Source organism: Rhineura floridana, chromosome 5 (genome assembly GCF_030035675.1).
Source record: "Rhineura floridana isolate rRhiFlo1 chromosome 5, rRhiFlo1.hap2, whole genome shotgun sequence".
Classification (NCBI taxonomy): domain Eukaryota; kingdom Metazoa; phylum Chordata; class Lepidosauria; order Squamata; family Rhineuridae; genus Rhineura; species Rhineura floridana.
This window is the reverse complement of record NC_084484.1, coordinates 165,323,664-165,343,819: the sequence shown is the minus strand read 5'-3', so window position 1 is coordinate 165,343,819 and position 20,156 is coordinate 165,323,664. Positions and strand designations below refer to the sequence as shown.

Here is a 20,156-nt window from a genome sequence, read left to right as displayed (position 1 = left end):
CCACCTTCCACAACAGACATCCCTAGGAGCCAATCAGCCTAAAAGGTGTGTGTGTTAGCTACTCAGAAGAATATTCTCAGTGGCTCACTTGCGTCCTTTCACTCTGATTGGCTCCAATCAGCAGGAAAGGACACTGGAGACATTGGGACCCTGCTGCCAAAAAAAAGTGAGGGGTCTAAGACCCCCAGAGATCGTGGTAAACTACATTCCTGGGGTTATCTATAATTAATTCTTCTTCACAGAAAGGTACCAAAACTCTCCCTTGTACACAATCACTCCCCTTTATCCCACTGAAATCTCTTTAAAAGCCTAGTAACTCAGTCCTCCTGAAATCCTATACATCAGGAGACTCCATGTCTGCGATGAAATTAGGGTAATGTGATACGATTGTACCACCAGTAATATGACAGTTTTGTTTTAAACATAATAAAATCTTTGAAAGACGTGTAGAAATGTGTGTGAATATGTTGTTTTCTTTTATGTACGGCATCTATAAGCCTACAACACCTTTAACAAAACTCTCCCAGGCGACGGCAAAATTTACCATAATAGTTGACGGGCAAATTCCTCAGCGCCGCTTTAAAACGTTTTCTCTGTTTTGAAGAGAGAAGTTCTGAAATGAATAGGGATCCCACACACACACACTTTTTGAATATATTTGACCCTAGAGTCTGTTGTTTTTAATTTGCTCTCCTTGAAAAGGCTTCCTTGACACTGCAAAATGTCACCACTGGTCCTACACCAGAATCTTATGTGTTGTTGTTGATAGTTGCTTGATTAGTTCTGCCATTTTGTTTAGTTCATTCAACTTCTGACCCACTTGGGAAGCTCTTATAATGAGAGAGAACATTCTGTATCAAGAGCAGAAAAATTCAACTGATAAGAACTTCACCAGAAATATTCAGTTCAGCCCTGGCATCTAACACCTTTTCATTTTCCCCAGTTTAGCGCTTTCTATTCAGATAGTTTCCAAAATGTGTGAAAAGAAACGTAAATAAGTGAATTGCTTGCATTTTTTTTAAATAGGCATGGGATCATTACACTGCAAGCTTTTTCTGAATCTAACAGGAAGCTATGGCTGGAAGCAATGGATGGGAAAGAACCAGTAAGGATTTCTATGTTCTATTGTTTTTGTGCTTTGGTTTTTCAGGCAGAGAATTAAGAACAAATTTACTGTGTATCTTTTAAAATGGGGGTGGCTAACCCTGTCCTGGAGACCTAATCAAGCTGCCCCAAACAAATTTTTCTGGCCCTCCAAGACTCCACCAATTTTGGCAGCAGCAAAAATGAATAAAGTAGACATACTCCTGGTGCACAGATGAGGCTGCCAGTTGCCACCTCCCCAGCCATTAGATTATTTGATGAGTAGGGAGGGGTCAATAACTCTCATTTTCAGCTGATCTGGTGTGTGTGTGTTAGTGCCTCTGCCTGTGTGCGTGTCTTGAGTGTGGGGTGGCCATAAACACTATTGTCCACACCCACTGTTGGCATGCAGCCCCCAGAGGGTTGGCCAATGGTGAATGTGACCTTTGGTCCAAAGAAGGTTAGCCTTGCCTATTTAAATTATATATACACAGAGACATATAGCAACAGTGTTGTTACTTTACTGGGAATACATATGTAAAACAGTTAAGAGAATTGATAGCAAAGAGGAGTGTATTCATTCAGGACGCTAAGGCTTTCTAAGCCCCTCCTTTCACTCCTGAAAACGTAACCCTCTTATCCCCAGTCAGAGCAATACTTGATTCAACACAAGGGACTGAAGTGGGAAGGAAGATCTGGAACACACCACCTCCGCCCTCCCGAAACCACAGATGCGCTTCCCATGCAAACAGGCATCTATTTGACCTCTGGTTATTACTTTCGTCTGTCTAGCCCACAGTACCCCAACCTGATGCCCTCCAGATGTTGTTGGACTTTAATTCCCATAAGTCCCAGCCAGCATGGCCAATGGTCAGGAATGATGGAGGCTGTAGTCCAAAACATCTGCAGGACAGCTGGTTTGGGATGGCTGCTCTAACCCTTCTGTGGTACTTTGCAATCATAAGCATTCTGTGATAGAGTTCTTTGACAATGTACAGTTCCAATTGCTTGTTTCCAAAAAGAATATCCTAGAGCTTTTTGGAGGGGAAGGGGAGCACAAAAAACAGTTGGAGGGTTGGAGTTGCTTTCCACAAGGAAATGCTAATTTATTTGAAGTGCTGTAGCTTTGTAGGAGGGACATAACAGAGATTTATAAAACTGGAACCAGCATTCTGGGTCACCAAATGAAATTGGCTGATGATAAAGCCAGAATTAATCAAAAGGAATCTATTTCACAGGACACATGAAACAAGCTTCATAATGTCAGGATGCCCATTTTTCTTTTTCAAAAAAATTGTACAAATGCATACAGACTACTGGACATGGTTTGCATGCCACAAAAAGGCATACAGTAGGGCCCCACTAATACGGCGGGTTAGGGACCAGGCCCCCGCCATAAAGTGGAAATCGCTGTAAAACAGGGCCCCATGGGCTATAATGGGCCGCGTTGCGAAAAAATGACACGAAAACATTGCAAAACGGCAAAATCAGCTTTAAAACGGGGAATTTCCCCTGCTTGAAAGCCGCCGCATCAGCGGAACGCCATAATGCAGAACGCCATAAAGCGGGGCCCTACTGTGTATTATGTTAAAACATAGTTTAATTAGGCATGTGCCTCCCTCCTGCCACAAAGTTCCCTGCAAAACTTCTCCCCATGCGGCTCAAACAAATCTCATTATGGCCTGTTGCTTTGTTCCAATCCATCCCGTGGTTGGCTTGTTTCAAATAATCCATGAGCGTAAAGACAGAAATAAGCCAAGCTTTACTGCTTACTGTTTGTGGTTTGTTCGAAACAAACAAACCATGGTACAGGTTCGGACAATGTGACATACCATACCGTGGCTTGTTTGAGCCATGCGGTCTGGGTAGTTGGGTGGGAGGCACATTCATGCTTAAATCATGGGTTAATACAAACTATGGCTTATGATGATGTGTGGGCCATCTCTGTCCCTCTTTCTTCCTTCCCGTCTCCCAAATTACCTCCTTAGAATTGTGGTAAGGGCAAAATGAAATAACCCCATGCTGAGTTCTTTGGAAAACAACTGTGACAAATAAGTAACTATTACTGTGTTTAATTTTTTTTTAGATTTATACTTTGCCAGCTATTATTAGCAAGAAAGAAGAAAGTAAGTTAATTTTCAATTATATGAAATTATTAAGTATGCCTATGAGGCCTTCTTTGTGTGTGCATGTTGCCTTTTACCAACTTTTCCCATTGTCACAATTGTGCCTTGAGAAAGCTATCCAAATGCTGTTGCTTATGACAAGTAGATGTTTCCATGTATTTATGCTACATCTAAGAGTACTTAGCTTACCAGTTTCCTATTTAAAAAAGCTACTACTACTATCACTTTCCTGTTAGTAAAACACCCATGCTTGTGTGCATATGATTGTTTTATATCTAAATCACAAAACTCACAGACCCATAGTAGTGTCTAATTCAAAGTTGTGTAAATTACATCCTTATATAGGGGTATGACATTAAGGCTGCAATCCAATACATGTCTTCTCAGAAGGAGGCTCCATTGGGTTCAGTGGGACTTACTCCCAGGTAAGTGTGTATTGGATTGCAGCCTTAGTTGCTAAATTGGTTAAACTAATTGATTGTGTTTACAAAAGCAGAGGTAGCAAATGCCCACCTAAGCATCCCATCTTGTGTGTGAGGGACGAAGGAATGCTGCTTTTTGGATGGTACTTGCTGTGTCGAGCATGTGTAATCTAAAAACAAAGAATGGTGGTTTCTTCAGAACTGTTTTATTAGATATGCAAACATAACCAGGTTCAATTGATCATTTGTTGAATAAAACTTATGCAAATTATCAACTAAGATTCCTTTAATCAGGTGAATTATTAAATGGTAAACCACCTCTGAATACCTCTTACCACGAAAACCCTATGAACAGAGTATCCAAAATGCAACACGAGATAGTGCTGGAAGATGAGACCCCCAGGTCAGAAGGCACTCACCGAGCTACTGGGGAAGTACAAGTAGCGCTGTGACTAATGACGCACCTGGGTCAAAGCCCAGAGGCTGACGTGCACAGATGCGAAAGGAAAGTCCAGAGTTGTACGACGTACACAATAGGATCTGAACGGGGTGGTCCATGACAGATGCTCTTGGAGGTCACTGATTCATAGGGTCGCCATAAGTCATAATTGGCTTGAAGGCACATAACAACAAACAATTATTATAAAATACAAGTACAGATATATCTAAATAAAGATATATCTAGTTAAGGGCTGTAGCTCAGTAGCTGAGAATCTCCTTTGCATGCAAAAGGTCCCAGGTTCAACGAACTCTATTTCCATGGAGGACTCAGAAAGACTCTCTGTCTGAAATCCTGGAGAGCCACTGCTAGTCAGTAGAGACAGTCCTGGGGCAAATGGACTAATTGGCCTGCTCAGTATAAGGCAGCTTCCTATGTTCCTGAAGACAAAGAAAAACAATAGCATATACATTATCCTGTACGTCAATCATAGTATAAATTTAAAGTTTTATCAGCAGTCTATATAATCCAAGCTTATATTAATGTATGTAATATATACAGTTGAATGAATGTTACCTTGATATTTCAAGTTCCAATGACTTACAAATAAACTAACTTATCCAAGCTTTATCCATATGTAATATGCACATATTTTTCTGAAACCTTCAAAGTCTATGATCTGCTGAAAATGGGTGTTAAGTCTAAAACATTTGATAACATCCACACAAACACCAAACTAGAATATATGCTAACCTTATTTTGATAATGAGTTCATTTTTAAGGGGAATTTTCACAGGTGTACTTGTGTGTGCATATGTCTGATTTTACACCGAGATGGGCTGCACTCTATTATTGTGGCTGGCAAACATTCTTGTTTGTATTGTTCATGTGGTATACTTTTCTGCCTCCTATGTATAAAATTATATATAAACATCTAGGAAGTCTACCGGCTCCTGACCAATTATTGCAATCTTATAAAAAATGTTGCTTTTACATTTTGTTCTTTTTTAATTTAGCCAGTTAGCAAAATCAACTATAGAGATACTTTTAAAACAATCTGTGAAGAATAGCATATTTTAATTGTGCTAATTAAAGACCAAAACAAATGTGGCTTTCCTGTCTTCAGGTGTGTTTAGGGGTTGTTGGTAATAACTTGTTTTGTTCCTCCCCTGCGAATGCACAAGGATGTCATGTACAGTTTAGCCTGACATTTCCGCTTTTCCAAGTAGCTCATCATAATGTAATTCTCAGCTCCCAACACTTTCTCTTGAACAGTTGGTGTTAAGTGCTGCTCTCTATTAGAATCCAGTCAACAATAATTTTATCACACTATGCCATTTGTATTCTTCATTTCACAATCAGTTTTGTTTTTAACCTTCAAGGTTTCAAAGATAAGCTTTAAAAGGCTAACACAGTGGGCATAATCCTAAGAAATGTTAGGTGCACTGAAATCCAAGGGATTTCAGACACACAATTAAGGATTCACATTCCATTTATTTTGAATTGTTGGAAATTGAATGCTTGAATCTGCGGTTGGACTTCTTTGATTTCAATGTGCCTTTGGATTAAGCCTAGTGGGCTGTGTCAAGCATTCTCTGTCCACTAGCACAAGAACTCTTGTGCTAGCAGACTTATGAGTTTTAATGTTGCACAACATAGGAATCCAATGCAATAGTTGCACTAGCAGAAACTCGTTGCACAACAAATTATGCACACTCTTATGCAACAAAGTTACCAACAGCCTGCTTATGCATTTTTGGTGCAATGTTTTCCGCTGACGCATTTGTACAGTTGTTGGTGTATAATTCACTAATAGGCAAAAAAAATCCTTGCAGTTTAAGAACGTACCTTTAGCCAACAGATATTTCTAGCAAACTTTAAAAAGTAGGGAAATTGGGCAGTTATAGTGAATGCACCAGGGGAACAGGAGGCCTGACCTTCTCTCTGAGATATTGTACTGCCCTACAAATTTGTCAAAATGCAAACACAATTTGGGTTGGTCTTTCACAGTCCAGTCCATTTCCTGTGTAGCTTGGAAGTATTTGGTAACATGTGCCTCTGTGCATATGGTGAGTGGTAGCAACACCTGCAATCAGCCCAAATAACAGAAACAAGACATTGTTTGGTCTCTTCAATTCTGGCATTACAGAATACCTTAAAAGTCTTACCTTTTTACTGTCACCTTTCCTTAAGAGAATTTTTGATCATGTTTCCTTATCTCTCGTGTGTCTGTGTGCACTAAATCCTTTAAACTCTGCTTGAGGTTCTATGGTTTTTATTATTGTATGTACATTACTTTATGAGGGCTTCGCCCTGAAAAGTGATGAATAAATTTATGGAATAAATAACTTAAATATTGAGATAATTTGGGTTATAATGAACTCACAGAACATGTATTTCTGGATTGCTTGTTGGACTATGACAAATATTGAAAGTTTGGTTTATTTGTTCATTTTTGATAGCATTCCTAAATGAAGCTGGTTTTAACTTCGTAAGGAAATGCATCCATGCAGTGGAGACGAGAGGTACGTATAGACTGATATGCAAACTAGTTGATGTTGTTTTCGCAAAAATAAACTTTATGATGCCGTAAGGACCATATTGTACATTTTCCTGGGTTTTCCAGAGAACTACAGCGAATCCCATCTCCTAGGTGATACATAGCCAATGCATATTCTGTAAAGTGTGGCTTGATTTAAATATGACAGAGACTCTGCACACATACACACACACACACAAACCCTCATGTTGTCCCATGTGATGCAGTTGTTTTTAGTTATTTTATTTATTTATTTAATCTCTTGCCTGTCCTTCATCATAAGGTCCGAGGGTGGATTACAGCAATATAAAAATACCTCACAGCCAAGAGTTAGCAGGAGGAAGATTACTGCACGTTAAACTGTAGTTTAAAATAATCTAGGAGAGAGGTTCCCAAACTGTGGTCTGCGGGCTTCTTTTAGGTAGTCCGTGGCATGTCTGTGGATTTGTGTTTGAAGATGGAAGATGTCACATCCATCTATTCATATTGATTTTTAATTATATTTTATTGCTTCTTGTTCTATTGTTGTTGTTATTTGCCCACCCTTCATCAGTGTTAGAAGCATGTGAATGTAATTTGTTTTAATTTTCACACAAATAGTGTGGGTCCTGAAACCATACATTTCAAGTGCCAATGGAATTCTATGGAATTCAAATTTTAATACAATACAATAAAAAGTAAAAGAAGCAATAAATATACAATTAAAAATCATGTTAGATCTAGTACAGTGCGTAACTGGCATTACTACAACTGGCAGAAAAATCATTAAGTGGTCAGTCAAGACCCTTTGCAAATTTTGAGTGGTCCATGCTAAAAAACTTTTGGAACCACTGAACTATGGTTTAATGTGACTTGTGAACCAGCTGAATATAAGCTGCAGTTTTAGTTCAGTTTGATGTACATACTCAGTTTAACTTTGCAAATAAAGTTTCATGGCATTTAGTAGCGCTAACTGAAATCAAAGTGCAGCGTGCTGAAAGCTAAATCACATATGACCAATTAGCAGTTTCCAGTATTTCAAAAATATTTGCCTTTCTAAAAAGCTGGTTCTTAAGTACTGAAAGCACTAGGAATATGAAGCTGTTTGAATGAAAATACTGGGTTGTGAGAAACCCATTTACTTCAGGAGACGAATCTAGCAAAAGACAAGTACACTACATGAATAATTCAGTACTGGGACTTCCAAAAATAATGTTGTAATCAAGCAGTGAGCACAAGGCAATGATAGTGGTGCCAGAAACTATGGAAATGTAAAGAGGAACATAGTCATGAAGATTTCAGCTTAAACTACATTACTTTTACTTTACAAGGCTACAAAATTGGTTTTATATAACCTAGTCCTTTGCAGGTTTAATTGGAAGTAAATTCTGCTATGTTCAGTGGAACTTGCTCCCAAAGTGTGGGGCTGTGTGGCTGCAATCTTACATTTTTATTATTGTTTATTTATAAATCAGTTCCACTGTGTTCAATGTAAGATACTCTCAGGTAATTAGGCATTGGATTGCAGCCTTCATGTGATACAGCCTCTCAATTTTTTAAAGAAGATTTTGCTCCCATAAGTTGCTGCAATGGGATAGAAACAATGCAACTATTTTTTTAATCTTTTATTTTCATTTCTTCAAGTGATACAAAGCATCATAACATATCCCCAATCCCAGGCAACCTCACTCAATCCTGTAAGAGAGCTATCATAAAATTCAAAATCAAATATAAGAGTCAATCAGACCAACCATAATCTGGTAAAGAGTTTGAGTACTTGATGACGATTTTCCTCTTTAGATGTAAATTCAGTAAAAGGCATCCAATGGTCCGTAAAAGTGTCGGGCGTTTTGTTGATGGTGGTGGTGGTGGTACCTGCTGCTAATTTCAAATTTTGTGTCAGTTTCTCCAGCAAGACAGTGCAACTATTTTAAGTAAATCAAATAAGCTGTCAAAATGCAAATGTCTTCTATTTTATCCTTGAAGGTATCACAATCTTGGGGTTGTACAGAATAGGTGGCGTGAATTCCAAAGTTCAGAAACTGATGAATACCATATTTTGTAAGTGTGGCTATGGACTTTCTTACTTGTAGTCGTCTATTCTTGTATATGCAACTGTGTGTGAAACTTGAATATACAAGGAGGGGTAAATGGAACAGATCACTTAAAAGCTTTGTCAACCATTAATTTTTGACTGGGTTGGGTGGGTGCATATGTTTTACATTCACCAAGGACAGAGCGGCCTGTAACCCTGTCTTTGCTTACTGAACTTGCTCCAGTGCAAGCAGGCACAAGGCATTCTGACCCGTTTCAGTCCTAGTGTGAAAAGTAGCAGAGGCTCTGTTAGAGCTCATCTGTTGACGCACTTCAGTGGCTCGCTCCCATTTCCCATGTTCAAGTCAAGACACACAAGTGAGAAGCTTATAAGCATAAGCAGAGAATCCAGCTAAGACCTCATCTGAGGGAAAGTAGGTAAAGGCTTCAAGTCCTTTTCTCCTTTGTGAATGCATGTGCAAGCAAACCGGCTGAGATGTATAATGAGTGTCCTTGGCATCCATGGCTATTCTAGAGACAGATGAGAAACCCGGCGGGGGGCACATCAAGCCCCCATGCTGCCAGGTTCTTAACCGCTAGCTTAAATGTACTTACAAATCATGTGTCATGGTTTTAATTGGCCACTCGCTTGAGCTGTGCACACTGCAACGTAAAATAGTACACGAACCATGAACAGTGCATTCATTTTCAACGTGTAGCAACTTCTTATTGAGATGCTGCACTTAACCTTCAATCAAAAGGAGGGTTATCCTGCACCCAACGTTTTGCTAGCTATTGTTTATTAATACTTATATTTTTACCGCCTACTGCCAGTTCCAATAAATAACACTGCAGACTTTCAGTTCAGTTTTTTGGTTGAGTGGTGGCATACTTCAGTGTATGCTTAAGGTAGTCGAAGTGGTGCCTTCCAGATGTCGTTAAACTACAGTTCCCATCATCACTGATGGGGCTGATGCAAGTTGAAGCCCAACAACAGCCGGAGAGCAACATATTGTCTACCCCTGCCTTAAGATATAAACTTTAATCAAACCACATCAGGCAGTACGATGGTTTGCTAGGCAAAGCAGGTGGTGGCCACAGCATGGCAAGGAAAGTTGGCTCTCCCCACCCTTACCTTGACATGGGGATGCTGCAGCCAGCACAGCACAAGTTCGTAGTTACTAACATCAGCAGCCTGCACCAGCACCAGGACACCAATCCTCTCAACTGTTACTTTGTAAAGTGTTCTCTGTGACACACGCATGCACATCTGTCTATAGGCTGCCTCCTGGCACCAAAAATAAGGACAGGAAAGCTGCAGGTGCTGCTGCTGGGTTTACCTAGCAAGCTAGTTCACCAGCTAACTGCTACTGCCTCTAAATACTAAAGCAGAAATGAGTGCTATGGTCCCAAAGCATCTGTGGACTAAGAAAGTTGCCCCTGTCAGCTCTAATATTGCCTACCCCATTTGCAGAGGGAGAAAGAAGGTCTATGTTCAGTCCCATCTATCTTTTTTGTTGCTTTTAATTGACTGTTAGTCACGTTGAAGGTCTTGGAAGAAAAGCAACATAAAAATATTTTAAATATCCCAAATCCAAAGATTAGCGCTGTCAGAGCAGTCACAGCTAGCTTCTTAACTGGGACCGCACTTGCTCCTCCAAGCCATGTAAGAAGCTGGATTATACTCAGTCAGGCCAATGATTGATTTACCCCACTACTTGTGTGTATACTTGATTGTATATAACTTTTTGAAGTCTCAGCCATGCTAACTAAAATCCCTTTAACTGGAAATACTGGCAATTGATCCAAGTACCTTACAGTTGCAAAGAATGAGCTATGTATTTCCAGTGATTGGAGCCATGCATGTAGCCCTAGAGACTGCATACATCCGGAAACTCATACAGATTATATTTATTTATTTATTATCTTTATTTTTACCCTGCCCTTTTTCCAAAATTGGAACTGAAGGCGGCTTACAGATGTTGCTGCTTCTGCTGATATATCACAGGTGTAGGAAACCTTTGGCCATCAAGATGTTGCTGAACTACAATCCCCATTGTCCCTAGCTATTGGCCATGCTTGCTAGGGCTAATGGGAGTTGCAGTTTCACAACATCTGGAGGGGCAAAGGTTTCCCACACTTGGTTATCAAGACAGCCAGATTAGACTTTGTGACACATCCCACTTTCCGCATTTACTTTCCACATACAGCAATTGAATAACGCAATTTCTCTTTCTCTCTCGTTTTAATAGCTCCGAAATCTCCTCATGACATGGACATCGATTTGGAAATGTGGGACAATAAAACTATAACAAGTGGGCTGAAGAACTACCTCAGGTGAGTAAGCCTTTTGGATTCCAAATTTCTAATTCCCCACTTGCTTAACAACATTTCTTTCACCCTTCAAGTCCTATAGAATATAATATCAGAACAGCATCATATAACATTGGAACTAACCAGCCAATAGTCATTTATATAAATAGCTAATCTGTTCCAACTATTGTGCACCATAAACCCATCCATTTGGAATGAGACATGTTTAATTTCTAAATTGTAAGCTAATGTTCATGGCACAGTAAATCTCTTTAATAGGTAAGTGTCTTTTAGCAAAACTGTATAATGTTATTTTCTAACTTGTTGTTAGAGTATGGTAAACAACGCTATAACTCCAGGAATTCTTCTCATGAATCCTGTAAAATAGGTGGTTACATTGGCAGGGGTATGGAAAAATTATACCAACCTGCCTGTGTCAAGATCTTCCGCAGAGGGGCTGTCCTATCTGCCTTCTTTTAGTAGAGGTATGTTATGCTTCTACAAAAGAGAGGACCTTTTCTACAATGGTGCCTCAATTTTGGCAGGACACCCTACATTATAAGCTTTCTGATGCCAAGTGAAGACCTTCCTGTTTGCACAGGAATTTTAGAATTTCTATGACTTTTAGAATTGTGTTCAATTTTATTTTTATTTTTAGTTGTTTACTTTCTCATTATTTGCTGGGTTTAAATTGAATTTGTATTTTGAGTGAATTAATGTTATTCACACTTTTGTGACTTTCTACTGTACTTGCATGCAGGAAGCACCAACTTTGATTGCTACTTAAAAGAATCTCAGGTAGCATGCTTGGAAAAGTAATCCGCTGGAGTCCTGGGGCAGGACCATAGCTCAGTGGCAGAGCATCTTACTTTGCATACAGAAGGTGAAGGATCAAATCCTGGTGTCTCCAGGTAGAGCTGGGAAAGACTTCTGCCTGAAACCCCAGAGACAGCTGCCAGTCAGCGTAGACAATACTGGCTGGGCTAGGTGGTCTGACTCTGTATAAGGCAGCTTCTTATGTTCAAAATGCTGGCTGGGGTAGTGCTTTCAACTAGACACTTTCCCTTTCTCTAAGTAAGCATTATTGTGATTGCAGCCCTAGCTGAGCAAAGAGCTCATTGTTAACTAAGAGTATGTCAAGCGTAAGGCTTAATTTTATCAAGAGGTGATGGTTCTACTTCTGATTTTTTTACATCTCTGTTAGTTTAGGATGGAGCTATAGCAAGAAACTATTTTCTGACCCAAAAGAAATTTGGATAGAGTAATTACTGAACTTACTTTCTTTCCAAAATGTTTTACCCAGGTGTCTTGCAGAGCCATTGATGACCTACAAGTTACACAAGGATTTCATTGTTGCCGTTAGTAAGTGAAAATGCTGCTGAAAACTGGTGAATGCAAATCCTTGGAATACTTACTTACTTACTTACTTACTTACTTACTTACTATCCCACCCTTCCTCCCAAAGGGAGCCCAGGGCAGCAAACAACAAGCAATAAAACACTAAAAAAAATCTTCAAAAAATGTATTTGAAAGCAAATCATCTTTTTAAAACAATCTTAAAAACAAAACATCTTAAAAAACAAACCATTCCTATTCAGGTTATAATGCATAACAATTGCAATGTTTGGCATAGGACCAAATAAATTAACTATAAGATTCATGGGTGGTATTCAGTGCTAGTCCTACTCAGAGTAGACCCACTGGAGTTAATAGACAGGACTAACTTAGGTTCATTAATTTCAGTGGGTCTACTCTGAGTAGGAATTAGCTGACTACAACCCCAGTTTGGTCCCAGTCATGTAAAAAGAAGAGGGGGGGTGTCTGATTTTAATAGGAAAAGGCGTGTGTGGGCAGGTGTTGCTGAGCTGTTTTCTGTGCCACTTCCCTGCAGTACCCCATCTGTCACATTCAGTAATGAACTCTACGGCAGGTGTGAAGAACCTTTTGGCCCTCCAGATGTTGCTGAACTACAACTCCCATCAGCCCCAACAAGCATGGCCAGGGATGATGGGCATTGTAGTTCAGCCATATCTGGAGAGCCCAAGGTTCCCGACATCTGCTCAAAGGAGAACAACTGCTTGAATTGGAGGGGCTACGTGGAAAGGGGATGTGTGCATAGAGGAAGGGTTCTGTACTCTCACCCATGCACCCCTTTTGCTGTTTTCTTCTGGGCTTTTCATCATCATCTGACACTGCTGCTGTCTTTTGATTTGTTCATGCGATTGTTTTATTGGTTTCTATTTTACCGTTTAATGGTGACTATCAGCTGTCTTGAGAATTTCTGCAGTTAAGGAGACAGGATATAAATACTTGAAAAAAGTCACAGTATTGCACACAAGTTTTCAGGAGCTTGGTTTACAAGGCTGTAGCTTCTTAGCCAGGGAACGTTTGTTTAAATCAGGGATGGAGGAACCTGTGGCCCTCCAAATGTTCTTGGACTCCAACTCCCATCAGCCCCAGCCAGCAGCATGGCTAATGGCCAGTGGTGATGAGAACTGTAGTCCAGCAACATCTGGACAGCCCAGATTCTTTCATCCTTGCTCTAATAGAGAAGGGTGTATAAGGAATGTGATAGGGCTATGGGACTGTCAGATATGAACTCTGTCAGCTTACAGATGTGTTTGGAAGAGGGGGGGATGAGATGAATACTGGAGACTGATGGACTGTGGCAAGATATTTGTAAGGGGGTGCTGAAAAGGGAGTGTGTAGCAGCTCTAGATCAGGGATGGAAATCCTATGGCCCATCACATGATGTTAGACTACAGCTTCCATCAGCCCATGCAGCAGGGACAACGGTCAGGCATGATGGGAGTTGTAGTCCAGCCACATCTGGATGGCCACAGGTTCCCCATTTCTGGTTTAAATCAACCCTTAGAGCTAAAATGCAGTCAGTTTTCTTTCTTTTTTAAAAAACCAATGTGTTGTTTTTTGTTTTGTTTTTTTAATCATTATTATTTTAATAGAGTCTGATGACCAAAATTACAGGGTGGAAGCAGTCCATGCACTCATTCACAAACTGCCAGAGAAAAATCGAGAGATGCTGGACATCCTGATCAAGCATTTGGTCAAGTAATAATTATTTTCTGTTTTGGTGATTTATTATGATGGGGGCAGGAGGAGAGGGAAAAGGTGGGGGAGAAGGAGGCTTCAGTGTAGCTTCTTTTCCAGGACCGCTCTTCACCTTTTCTAATTGCTTTGTTCTGAAGAGATGAAATTACGCTAGAAAATGATGCTACACTCCAAGGTTGTGAGCAAAGAGCTGATGCCTGGAAATGTATTTGTTACTGGAGCCCTGAAGGTTCTCAACAAATAAGCAATGTGCATTAAATTAACACATTAATTTATAATTGTCCTCTGTTTCTGCCAGAGAATGATTCTGTGGAAGGGAAGCTCGAGGCTATGATTGACTGCTCATTGTCTTCACTTCCTTCTTTCATCTCCTGCAATACTTTCATGTCTTTCTAAAAAGCACTAACTGGGATGGCACTTGCATTGTATTTCATTTATTTAATTACTTGTTTATTGGATTTATATCCCGCCCTTCCTCCCAGTAGAAGCTCAGGGCGGCCCAGATCTGTAGGCCATAACATTTGCTCTCTGTAGGAAGATTCTTGTTACCTTCTTAGTTTTGTTTTGTTGAATTTTGAAAACAAACAAAAAAAACCACCAGAGGAGAAATTGTGTAAAAATCTGTTAGGGATGATGAAACTGTTGGTAGAAAAGGATGGTGAGACATGATGAGGGATGGCTGGTTTATTTCTCAATAAATTCTTTAAATAGAGTTGATGGGTTTCACATGTAAATATGTACGTTTGCATGTATGTGTAGCTAGTGTCGCTCATTTACATATGCATGCTTATTACCAGATGAATGCAGTAACAAGTGATGATTTACTAGTGTGAATATGTGACCATGGGTAAAATTTATCTCATAGTTTTTCATTGGGTTCATTCTCATATTCAATTATCTGTCATCAAAGCCTGATTCACAATATGCATGCTCATCATGCTCATCACTTGATTTTTCGACACGGTATTAATGTTTTGATCATTGGAAACTGGAAAGCACTGCCTTTTGAGGTGAAGTAAGGTGTAGGACAGCCTTTCCCAACCTTTGGGTCCCCAGATGTGGCTGGACTACAATTCCCATCATTCCTGACCATTGGCCATGTTGGCTGGGGGTGATGGGAGATGTAGTCCAACAACATCTGGGGACCCAAAGGTTGGGAAAGGCTGGTGTAGGAGATGGACCATTCCCTCATACAAGTCATCCCTTGATGTTGTGGCAATCAAGTAATGAACATCCACGTGTAAACCAGCTCCAAGTGTATGGCAATAAAGTACCTGAAAACTGAATTAATATATAAGCATTTTTGTAAATTTACATTTCTTAAAGAACATTGCGAACCAGGGAAGTAGGCCCAAGGAAAATTGTTATTAAAAAGTTAAATCTTATTAGCATTCTGAAAAAAGTAATTTTCTAAAACATCTGCAAAAACCTGAACCTTTGAACCTGTTTGCAGATTTGTGCCTAACCATTATTCAGAATGATATCAAATACAGTAGGGCCCCGCTCATACAGCGGGTTATGTTCCGGACCCCCGCTGTAAAGCGAAAACCGCTGTAAAGCGGATCCCATTGACTTACATTAACCAAAATGGTGCCCGGCGGCAAAAAACCGCCGTAAAAGCAGAACAAGTGCTGTAAAGTGGGGCCTTTCTACAATTCACAACCGCTGTATTAGCGGAATGAAGTGCTGTAAAGGGGGCCCTACTGTATTGTTTTTTTGCTGCCCTTATTGCCCGTAAATACAGCTTACCATAGGCACTTACCAGTGTATAATTGCATCCACCAGGAGTTCGTCTCCATCTGCACTCAAGCCGTCTCCAATATTGTTTCATCGCTCTCAGCTCTGGGGTATACCATGGAGCCGTACGAGCTCTACACAGGAGAGGGCACTCAGGAGCAAACAGGTCAACCACCCGGGTCATTTCTGTATCCCACAGTTCAACCAGGGTTTCAACAGGAGCGCCAGCCCTATCAGCTGGAAAACTCCCCAGAGCCCTTTGGAAACAATCCGGATCCCTTAGTCTCTGGGGGCGGACCAACTTAATAGGTTCCCCACCCTTGCAGAGGGGAAAAGCCACTGTGAGTCTAAACTTCAGCAAGCAGTGATCTGTCCATGACAGAGGGACTGATGTAAGGCCCCGCACATTCAGATCACCAACTCCATTTCCAGTTGCAAAAACCAGATCTAGAGTATGCCCTGCTACATGTGTTGGGCCAATGGCGTATTGGGACAGTCCCATGGTTGTCATGGAAACCATGAAATCCTGAGCCGCCCCGGATAAGGTGGCCTCGACATGAATGTTGACATCCCCCAGAACCAACAGTCTGGGGGATCTCAACAGTACACCTCCGTCAGCTCAGCTAGGGAGTCTGTTGGGCAGCGGGGTGGGCGGTACACCAGCAGAATCCGCAGTCTGTCCTGTTGACCCAACATAAGGTGCAAACACTCCAGACCAGTAGTCACATGGACAGGGTGCCTGCAGAGGGAGATGGAGCTCCTATAGACCACAGCAACCCCTCCCCCGACCCTCAGGTCTACCCTGATGCTGGACCAGGTACCCTGGTGGACATAGCTGGGAGAGACTGACTCCTCCCTGCTCACCCACCCAGGTCTCAGTTATACATGCCAGATCAGCTGCCTCATCCACAATTAAATCATGAATGAGGGAGATCTTATTATGCACCAATCTGGCTTTTAGGAGCAGCATCCAGAGGCCTGAGAGCTGGCTGATAGGGCAACCAACAGACCTGTGGGTGTGGGGAGGACCGGAACAAGGCACAGCTGTTAACTGCCTGGGCCACGTTCCCCTTACCTGGCAAGTCCTCCTCACAACGCCATATCTCCCTCTACCTGTCACTACACTAATTGGGGCCCCCTCAAGTCTCCCCACTTGGCTCTGAATCCTCTCTCCCAGGCACATGATTCAAGACCCGCAAAAAGGCAAACAAAGCAGGAACCACCTTAATCAGCTGGCTTATGTATCCCCTCCGAGGAAGAGACAGGTGGAACGATATTGGCCACAGCTGGCTGAGCACCTGGGGCCTCGTCCTGCAAGGTGCCAACCTGCAGAGCAGAAGCCCAAGAAGGAGAGGGCGGTGATGTTAGCCAAGCAGCAGCAGCACAAGCAGACAGATGGCTCTCCCTCCCTGGGCGGTGATGGTCCTCTTCCCCCTGCAGGCACTGGGTCTCATCACTCTGCCGCCCAGCGGAGCTCTTCAGAATTGTCCAGGGGCTATTACACTCTGGCCCCAGGGACAAGGTAGAACCATCTGAGGCCCGCTGTAATGAATTTGCTAGGCACTTCCAGGATAAAATCTTTAGCATTCACCAGGACTTAGACTCCAGTGTTATAGCAGATGAATCAAGCGAGGTATCCAGAACACAGCCTTGTCCTGATTTCTTGGATGAGTTTCAGTTGGTGCAGCTTGAGGACGTTGACAAGGTCCTTGGACAGGTTCGTGCAACCACTTCTGTGCTGGATCCTTGCCTTTCTTGGCTAATAAAAGCTAGCAGGGATGGAACAGCCGGCTGGGCCAGGGAGGTGATTACTGCCTCTCTGCGAAAGAGGCAGTAGTGAGACCACTCCTGAAGAGACACTCCCTGGATCCAGAAAATCGTAATAACTATAGGCCGGTAGCAAATGTTCCATTCCTGGGCAAGGTCCTTGAACAAGTGGTTGCAGGCCAGCTCCAGACACTCTTGGATGAGACCGATTATCTGGATCCATTTCAGTCAGGTTTCAGGCCTGGTTTTGGCACAGAAACAGCCTTGGTTGCCCTGTATGATGACCTTTGTCGGGAGAGAGATGGGGAGTGTGACTCTGCTGATTCTCCTTGATCTCTCAGTGGCTTTCGATACCATCGACCATGGTATCCTTCTGGGGAGACTGGCTGAGTTGGGAGTGGGAGGTACTGCATGGCAGTGGTTCCGCTCCTACTTGGCAGGTCGGCTCCAGAAGGTGGTGCTTGCGGAACATTGCTCGGCACCCTGGACTCTCCAGTATGGGATTCCGCAGGGGTCAGTTCTGTCCCCCATGCTGTTCAACATCTACATAAAACCATTGGGTGTGGTCATCCGGGCTTTGGAGTGCATTGCCATCAGTATGCTGATGACATGCAGCTCTATTTCTCCTTTTCATCCTCTTCAGGTGAGGCTGTCAATGTGCTGAATCAGTGTCTGGCTGTGACAATGGACTGGATGAGGGCTAATAAACTGAGGCTCAATCGAGACAAGACTGAGATACTGCTAGTGGGTGGTTCTTCTGACCAGATGGTGGATGTTCAACCTGTCCTGGATGGGGTTGCACTCCCCCTGAAAGAGCAGGTTCATAGCTTGGGGGTTCTCCTAGAATCATCTCTGTCACTTGAGGCTCAGGTAGTCTCGGTGGCACAGAGTGCCTTCTACCAACTTTGATTGGTGGCCCAACTACGTCCCTATCTGGACAGGGATAACCTGGCTTCAGTTGTCCACGCTCTGGTAACCTCCAGATTAGATTACTGCAATGCACTCTACGTGGGGCTGCCTTTGAAGACGTTTCGGAAACTGCAGCTTGTGCAAAATGCAGTGGCCAGATTGGTAACAGGGACCAGACAGTCCGAACATATAAAACCGATTCTGGCCCACTTGCATTGGCTGCCTGTATGTTTCCGAGCTCGATTCAAAGTGCTGGTTTTAACATATAAAGCCTTACACGGCTTGGGACCACAATACACCTCTCCCGACATGAACCCACCCGTACACTGCGTTCAAGATCAACGGCCCTCCTCCGGGTGCCTACTCCAAGGGAAGCTCGGAGGATGGCAACAAGGGAGAGGGCCTTCTCAGTGGTGGCCCCCAAATTATGGAATGATCTCTCTGACGAGGTGCGCCTGGCGCCAACACTGTTATCTTTCTGGCGCCAGGTCAAGACTTTCCTCTTCTCCCAGGCATTTTAGCATGTGTTTTATACTGTTTAAATTTTTTAATTGTGTTTTAAATTGTTTTTATAAGATCTGTTTTAAATTGTATTTGTTTTAATGTTTTTAGTTACTGTAAACCGCCCAGAGAGCTTCAGCTATGGGGCGGTATACATTTATAATAAAATAAATAAATAAATAAATCAAACTCAGTTTTCTGTTTTGTTATCCAAAATACCCAATTTGTCACCAAGGTAAGCTAAGTGTATAACATTCTGTGTTGGGCATGATAAATTATATTTAGTATTCTTACCACCAATTGAACTCATCCAAAGTTCCTTTCTCAATAAGGAACTGAAAATCTTAACATCCTCCTGTACAAACCCATCTACCTTAGACAAAATGAGGCAATGAAGTACCATGACTTTTAAAAATGTAGTTCAAAAATACACATTTTTGCAGGGTTAAGATCTTAAGTTTGAAACTGCTTGTTTTTACCATACACAAGGTTGTTTCCAAAAAGGCAACCTTTGCCAAGTTCTTTCCATCACTCTCTGCAATATTTATTTATTTATTTATAAACTGCACTTCTCATAGAAATATATCAAGGTGTCTTACAACATACAAAGACTAAAGAAATTAAAAAAACAATAAAAACATCATTAAAAACAGATGTAATGGAGAAATAGAGCTGGTTATTGTCAGCATTGCTCCAAAGATCCTGATGACTGCTCCCAACAGCTTCATGTTGATGTTGAATAGTACTAGGGACAAGATTCTGCCCTTTGGCACTCCGTAGTGTAAACACCTAGGTGCCGAAGAGCACTCTCCCGATACTACTCTCTGGACACGATCCTGCAGGAATGAACAGAGCCACCGCTGCACAGTGCCACCAGTGCCCATCCCACAGAAGCAGTCCAGAAGAACACTATGGTCAATAGTATCGAAAGCCACTGCGAGATCAAGCAGGAGGAGCAGCGTTGGACTCCCCCTCTCCTCCTTTCTTCTATGAAGGTTATCCATCAGGGTGACCAAGGCTGATTTGGTCCCAACCCCAGGCCTGAACCCAGACTGGAATGGATCCAGATATCAGTCTCATCAAGGAATGTCTGCAGCTGTTCCGCCACAACCCTCTCAGGTACCTCTCCCAGGGAAGGAGTATTTGTGATTGGACAGTAGTTGTGACAATGCATTGAGTCCAGGGCTGGTTTTTATCAGTAGTGGCCACACTACCACCTCTTTTAAAATGACAGGCAC

At 42.0% G+C, this 20,156-nt stretch overlaps 1 protein-coding gene across 2 annotated transcripts in view; it reads left to right on the top strand.

Annotated features, from left to right (window-relative positions):
• ARHGAP42 (Rho GTPase activating protein 42) overlaps positions 1-20,156 on the top strand; it is a 261,972-nt gene that overhangs the window by 209,700 nt on the left and 32,116 nt on the right. For both annotated transcript variants that reach the window (XM_061628763.1, XM_061628765.1), the window contains 7 exons: positions 1,027-1,105; positions 3,170-3,209; positions 6,533-6,595; positions 8,575-8,649; positions 10,875-10,959; positions 12,239-12,297; positions 13,899-14,004. In XM_061628763.1, the coding sequence (XP_061484747.1) occupies positions 1,027-1,105; positions 3,170-3,209; positions 6,533-6,595; positions 8,575-8,649; positions 10,875-10,959; positions 12,239-12,297; positions 13,899-14,004 (507 nt within the window). The remainder of the gene's footprint in view (positions 1-1,026; positions 1,106-3,169; positions 3,210-6,532; positions 6,596-8,574; positions 8,650-10,874; positions 10,960-12,238; positions 12,298-13,898; positions 14,005-20,156) is intronic.